The sequence below is a fragment of the Lontra canadensis genome, unplaced genomic scaffold (assembly GCF_010015895.1).
Source record: "Lontra canadensis isolate GAN:19392208 unplaced genomic scaffold, GSC_riverotter_1.0 scaffold30, whole genome shotgun sequence".
NCBI classification, from domain to species: Eukaryota; Metazoa; Chordata; class Mammalia; order Carnivora; family Mustelidae; genus Lontra; species Lontra canadensis.
In genome coordinates, this window is record NW_022631024.1 from 13,634,546 (window position 1) to 13,640,859 (window position 6,314).

A 6,314-nucleotide genomic window follows, 5' to 3' on the forward strand; every position below is an offset into this window, starting at 1 on the left:
TCAGAACTGCTTCCTCCTACAAGGAGGCTGCCAGGCCAAGCCATGAGGGGTAAGGGCTGCTGAGCCACCCTAAGGGCTTCCTGCAGGGAGACAGGTAACAGGGTGCACTGAGGAGCACAGCCCCAAAGGTGGGAGAGTCCAAGGAATTAGCAAAGTGCAGGAGGAGAATTCTTGGGAGAGAGCTGGAAAGAGCCCAAATGTCACAGTCTGTGTTTTCCTGAAAGACAGTGGGGGAGGGAAATACAGACAGATCCCGTTTTAGAAGGACCTGGAAGGTGCTGTGAGGAGGACAGACGGAGAGGCCAGACTGGGAAGACCAGGACTCAGGACCTATCAGCAGAGGACTGGAGAGGAGGGGCAGACTGAAGGGGTGCAGAGGTGGTAGAAAGGACAGCTTTGCTGTGGGTTGATGGTTGAGTAGAGCTGGAGGAAGAATCTAGAGGCTTCTAGAGCAGGGAGGATATCAGGAAAATGCTGGGGAAGGGTTGGAGTAGGGGAAGGGGGCATGGGGTCAGGGAAGGAGATGGGTGGGGGGCTTGGTGCCTGGCAGAGGGTTGGCAGGTCTCCAACAGCACCATTGCTATACCCCTGGCCAGACTGTAAATAGCCTGACTCAGGAGACTCCTCCTCAGAATCAGAGACTAGGTTCCAGTCCCAGCACTGTCACTCTATGACTTTGGTCAAATGACCTCACCTCCCTGAACCTCAATGCCCTCTTCTGTAAAATGGGCTGGTTAATCTATTGATGGGGCGGTTGATTCAGCAGGATTCAGCTAGCATCTACCCAGAACCCCTGTGTGCTCAGGGGTTCTGGGTAAATGCTAGCCATTTTTGTGATTACTGACCCGGGATTGACCAGCTCGGCGCAGCTCAGCGGGGATGGAACTCCTGTAGGTTTCATCCCTGCCTCCCACAAAACAGGAGGTTTAGGGCTAGAAGGCCCGGGCGTTGCTCGCTCGCCGCCTCCGGTGTCGCCGCGCCCCCTAGCGGCCGTCGGTTGCCATGTCAACGGCGGGTGGCTGGGGCCCGGGGAGGCGGCGGCGGGGGCCGTTCTCTCCTCCCAGGACCCGAGGCCGCTCCCTCGGCGCCTCCCGCCTTCGCCTGTGGAGGGACACTCCGAGCCGGGGAGGAGAGGGCTCTCCGCGGCTGCTGACATGTGGGGGTAAACTGAGGCACGCGGCAACGCGCCCCGCAGCCAGGTGTCGAGCGCGGGGCCCCACCTCCGAAGGCGGAGGAGGGGCCGCGGGCGGTGACGCGCCGAGGGCGGCCGGCGGACAGCGGGCGGGCGGCGACGGCGGCTGCGGCGGCAGGTGCGGCCGCGGAGGGTGGGAGGGAGGAGGGAGGGGGCGGGCGGAGGGGGAGGGGAGGGCGAGGCCGGGGCACCTCCCCCTTTATAACGCGCCCCCTCCCGGGCTCTTGGGCCGCCTCCTCGTCGGCTCTTCCCGTCTCGCCCCCTTGCCCGGCCGCCCCGGGCCCGGGCCCGGCCAGGGAGCCCCCAGGCCGCGGCTCGGGGGCCGCCCCTCCGCCCGCCGCCCCGCGCAGCCCGGCGGAGGCGGCGCCGTCGGAGGAGGAGGAGCAGGGCACTGCGGCTGGCCCCGGATCGGGCGCCAGAGCGGCAGCGGCTTCGGCAGCAGCGGCGGCCCGGGCCGATGCAGCGGGACGCACCGCCCCGAGCCCCAGCCCCGGCGCCCCGGCTCCCCGCGCCCCCGATCGGGGCCGCCACCAACAGTGGCGGCGGCGGAGGCGGGGGCAGCGGCGGCGGCGGAGGCTCCTCTGCAGCTCCGGCTCCTCCTGGCCTCCCGGGAACTACAAGTCCCAGGGGGCCTGGCGGCGGGCGGCGGGCGGAAGAGGCGGGGTCGGCGCCGCGAGGCCGGAAGTGGCCGTGGAGGCGGAAGTGGCGCGGCCGCGGAGGGGCCTGGAGCACGGTGGCGGGGCCGGGAGCGGGAGCAGCGGCGGCGGCGGCGGCTGGGGGCGGTGGCGGCGGCGGCGGTGGCGGCGGCGGTGGCGGAGGCGGCGCGCTGGAGGCAGCCATGGCAAAGCAGTACGACTCGGTGGAGTGCCCCTTTTGTGATGAGGTGACCAAATACGAGAAGCTCGCTAAGATCGGCCAAGGCACCTTCGGGTAAGGCTGCGCCCCGGGCGGGGGGGTGGGAATCGGGAACCCTGAGCTTGCACTCCTCAGGGCCGTCGTCGGGATTCCCAGGGCCAGGCCCAAGCTGGTCGGGAAGCCCCGGAGCACCAAACGTGTCCCTTGGTCTCGCTAGGCCGCGCCGCAGCCCGCCAGGGCCTGATGGAGCCGGCTGGCTGGGAGGAGCCTGAGGCCCGTGATGGGGGGCGGGGTGGGGTTGCAGAGAGGAGCCTGTGAGGTGAGCGGGCTCTCCGAGAGACGCCTGGGTGAGGAGACCGAGGAAAAGAAGTAGAGGCTCGGAGAAGGACCGCAGATAGCGGGTGGCAGGGTAGGGGAGTGCCCTGGGTACCCGGCCCAGCCCCGCCCGGGGAATCCCTTTTTGCTGCCCTCCTCCTCTGGTGGGGGAGGGGCGGGCCCTGCAGAAACGACTTGATGAATCCTCTTGGGTCCCCCTCTCTGCCTGCAGGGAGGTATTTAAGGCAAAGCACCGTAAGACCGGCAAAAAGGTGGCTCTGAAGAAAGTGCTGATGGAGAACGAGAAGGAGGGGGTGAGTATGGGCCGGGTGGGCGGGCCTGCCAGCTCCCATGGGCACGGGGTTGGGTTTCCACCCTGCTCCTGCTAGGGCTCTCGCCTGGAGAATCAGTGTGTGTGTGTGGGGGGGGGGGTAGTTTGGAAATTTCTGTGTTCCAGAGAATTTGAGTTCTAAATTGAATTTTTTTATACAAATGTTTTAGAGCGTTTGATGTTTCATTCTTAGGTAAATACGGTTGGGGCCAGGAGGGGGAGCTCATGCTTGCAGAGTCCGCCTTGGTTTCTGAAGTTAGAAAGCCTTTAAACAGTGCTTAAAGCTGTGTTCTTAGCATTTGTTTTGTGTAAGGCAAAAAGCAATCGCACGCGATGACTTTAAGAGGGTGACTGGTACTCCTTGAAAAGGAGCTGCCCCGCCTTAGCCCTAGTCCAGCTTCCCAGAGACCTGCTTCTTAGCAAGGACGTTACTTTAAATAGCTGTTTTTGTTACCACCTAGTAAAATACAGGCATAGAGCTAAAATTTAAAGGTTGAAGAAACTGTGGAGCATTTAGTGACTGGTAGTGAAGCCTGTGTGTCAAGCCCCACTGTTGCGTTTTATTGTCTCAAACCACCTCCTTGAGGGGCACATACTATTTTTATACCCGTTTTACAGATAAAACGTCTGAGGTGGTTGATTTCAGAGCCCATGACTTTACTCTTTTTTTCCCCACCTTTGTCTCTTAATAAGGACTCCATGGCTTGTTCATTGGTTCATAGTTCACTCACTCACCTCTGACCCCCTCTGTCTTTCTCCCACCCAGTTCCCCATTACAGCCTTGCGGGAAATCAAGATCCTCCAACTTCTAAAACACGAGAATGTGGTCAACTTGATTGAGATCTGTCGAACCAAAGGTAAGTGGTGTGGATCTTGCCCCCATTTCCAGATGGGGAAAATGAGACTTAGAGCCTAAAGGCTTTGTTTGCAAAGTTGGGAAGCGGACACACCTAAATTGCCTCTTCTTAACCCAGACACCCCAACTGTGACTGCTCTCTTGGGTCCCTTCAACGTAGCTGTTCTGCCCCAGGGCCTGCCACAGCACCCGGCCCAGAGGAGGCACTCAGGAAATAGTTTTCCAGTGAAGGAGTGCACAGCTGTATATCCCAAGTGTCCATGGGTTGGAAGGGTAGAAGCTGGTGGTGGGAAAATGAGTTGCACGTGGGATTTTTTACTTTATTTTTCTCACCCCCCCCATTCTTCCCATCTCAGCTTCCCCCTATAACCGCTGCAAAGGCAGTATATACCTAGTGTTTGACTTCTGCGAGCATGACCTTGCTGGGCTGCTGAGCAATGTCTTAGTCAAGTTCACACTGTCCGAGATCAAGAAGGTCATGCAGATGTTGCTCAACGGCCTCTACTACATCCACAGAAACAAGGTGGGGGTCAGAGTGGGGAAAGAGGGACCGAGGCTTTGGTTGGCCTAGGCTCCCACTGCTGGGTGGACGTGACTGAGGGCCCCTGGAGGCCTGACCGAGCCCTCTCACACTTCCCGCAGATCCTGCACAGGGACATGAAGGCGGCTAATGTGCTCATCACTCGTGATGGGGTTCTGAAGCTGGCAGACTTTGGGCTGGCCCGGGCCTTCAGCCTGGCCAAGAACAGCCAGCCCAACCGCTATACCAACCGTGTGGTGACGCTCTGGTACCGGCCCCCGGAGCTGTTGCTCGGTGAGGACTCCCGAGCGGGCGGAGGGGGGCAGGGGCTGGGCACTTACCCGGCCTCAGTCCCCCACTGCCAGGGCTTCTTGAGCCGCCGGCCCCCGGGCATTGCGTCTCAGGAGGCCCTCGGGCTCAAGGGGCCCTCCTGGTGCGCTCTTCTTCCCAGGGGAGCGGGACTACGGCCCCCCCATTGACCTGTGGGGTGCTGGGTGCATCATGGCGGAGATGTGGACCCGCAGCCCTATCATGCAGGGCAACACCGAGCAGCACCAGCTTGCCCTCATCAGCCAGCTCTGTGGCTCCATCACCCCTGAGGTGCGTGGCCAGGCTGCCTGGGCCCCTGGGCCCCTGGGCCCCGCAGGCTGCAGAGATCCGGAAGTCCTCCTGGCAAGGGAGGAGTGGGGAGTGGAATGGAAGGACAGCTCTGGAGAGGTGGCTGGTGGTGGGACAGGGCCTGCTCTTTAGAGCCACACGGGCTATGCTTGAGTCTCGCCCCCATCACAGATCGTGGCCTTGGGGAGGGCATTTGAATCCCTCACCTCGGAGCGGAGTTTCTCTGCTGTGAGTCAGCTGCGCCTGTGTCAGGCCTGGTGGGCGCATGCCAAGCGCTTGTATAAAAGGCATGGCGCTTGGTGTGTGCCAGCTACACGGTCACTGCTGCTTTTACCTTGGAGAGGTCAAGTTCACCCTCCAGGGTGGTCTGGGAGCATCCGATGGGAGAAGTTTTCGTCCCTTCGGGTGCCTAACCAGGGGACAAGCCATGTACCCCCTGAATTAACAACACCTTTGCTCCATGCCTCCTGCACAGGTGTGGCCCAATGTGGACAAGTACGAGCTGTTTGAGAAGTTGGACCTGGTTAAGGGCCAGAAACGGAAGGTGAAGGACAGGCTGAAGGCCTACGTGCGGGACCCCTATGCTCTGGATCTCATCGACAAGCTGCTGGTGCTGGACCCTGCACAGCGCATCGACAGTGATGACGCCCTCAACCATGACTTCTTCTGGTCCGACCCCATGCCCTCAGATCTCAAGGGCATGCTCTCCACGCACCTGACGTCCATGTTCGAGTATCTGGCGCCGCCACGCCGGAAGGGAAGCCAGATCACCCAGCAGTCCACCAACCAGAGCCGCAATCCCGCCACCACCAACCAGACGGAATTTGAGCGTGTCTTCTGAGGGCCGGCTGCCCGCCCTTTTCGTTAGGGCAGTTTTATTTTTCCTTCTGCTATGTGACTTGCATTGTGGAGATGATGGGGCATTTGAGTTTTCTCTAGTGCTTATTTTATTTCCTCCCTACTCTGGGCACTGGGAACACCAGCTGAGCGGACTGGAGGAAAGCTTTGGCTGAAAGTCCTGGAGGGCACTGGGGTGCCTTGCCTTGTTCCCTGGCTTTCGAGATGATGCCCAGAGGGTCTCCATTTACTTTCAGACAGGAATGGGGTGGGAGGAGAGGCACACCCCACCAGTGACTTTGTAAAGAGAGTTCCCAGTGTGGTAGGAGGAAGGGACAGGTCCCTCACCTGTTGCCAGCCCTCCTCTCAGGTGAGAAACTGGTGTGGGGGACGGAACCAGCCCCGGGAATGGGCTGCTCTTGGCCCAACCCTCCGAAGCCCCAGGGCTGGCAAAAACTTGGTTTCTTCAATAGAGAATTTTATCGTGTTTCTTTTGCTCAGTTTGGAGACATTCCTGGACAGTTTGGTCAGTTATAATTAAAGTTGACTTTTTTTTTTCAGTAAGTGGCTATGTGCTGTGTTCTGTGTTCACACCCCCAGCCCTGCACCCTGTGGCCAGCACACTAGGCCTCACAATTGATTTGTCAAGTCTTGATTCTTTTCTTCATCCCAGTTCATGTCCCCAGATATAATTGTGGAGGACTTTTGTCTTTTTTTTTCTTTTGAGTACCTTCCAGAACACTTGGCCTGCTCCTCCAGAGAGCAGGCGCCATGATGCTCCCTAGCTCCT

The 6,314-nt window shown here is 60.0% G+C and overlaps 1 protein-coding gene across 1 annotated transcript; it reads left to right on the top strand.

Moving 5' to 3' along the window:
• Positions 1-1,977: 1,977 nt before the first annotated feature.
• CDK9 (cyclin dependent kinase 9) lies at positions 1,978-6,088 on the top strand. Its single transcript, XM_032865928.1, has 7 exons — positions 1,978-2,122; positions 2,595-2,676; positions 3,460-3,550; positions 3,906-4,072; positions 4,192-4,363; positions 4,521-4,669; positions 5,163-6,088. The coding sequence occupies exons 1-7, from the start codon at positions 2,031-2,033 to the stop codon at positions 5,526-5,528; spliced, it is 1,119 nt and encodes a 372-aa protein (XP_032721819.1). The 5' UTR covers positions 1,978-2,030; the 3' UTR covers positions 5,529-6,088.
• Positions 6,089-6,314: the final 226 nt, after the last annotated feature.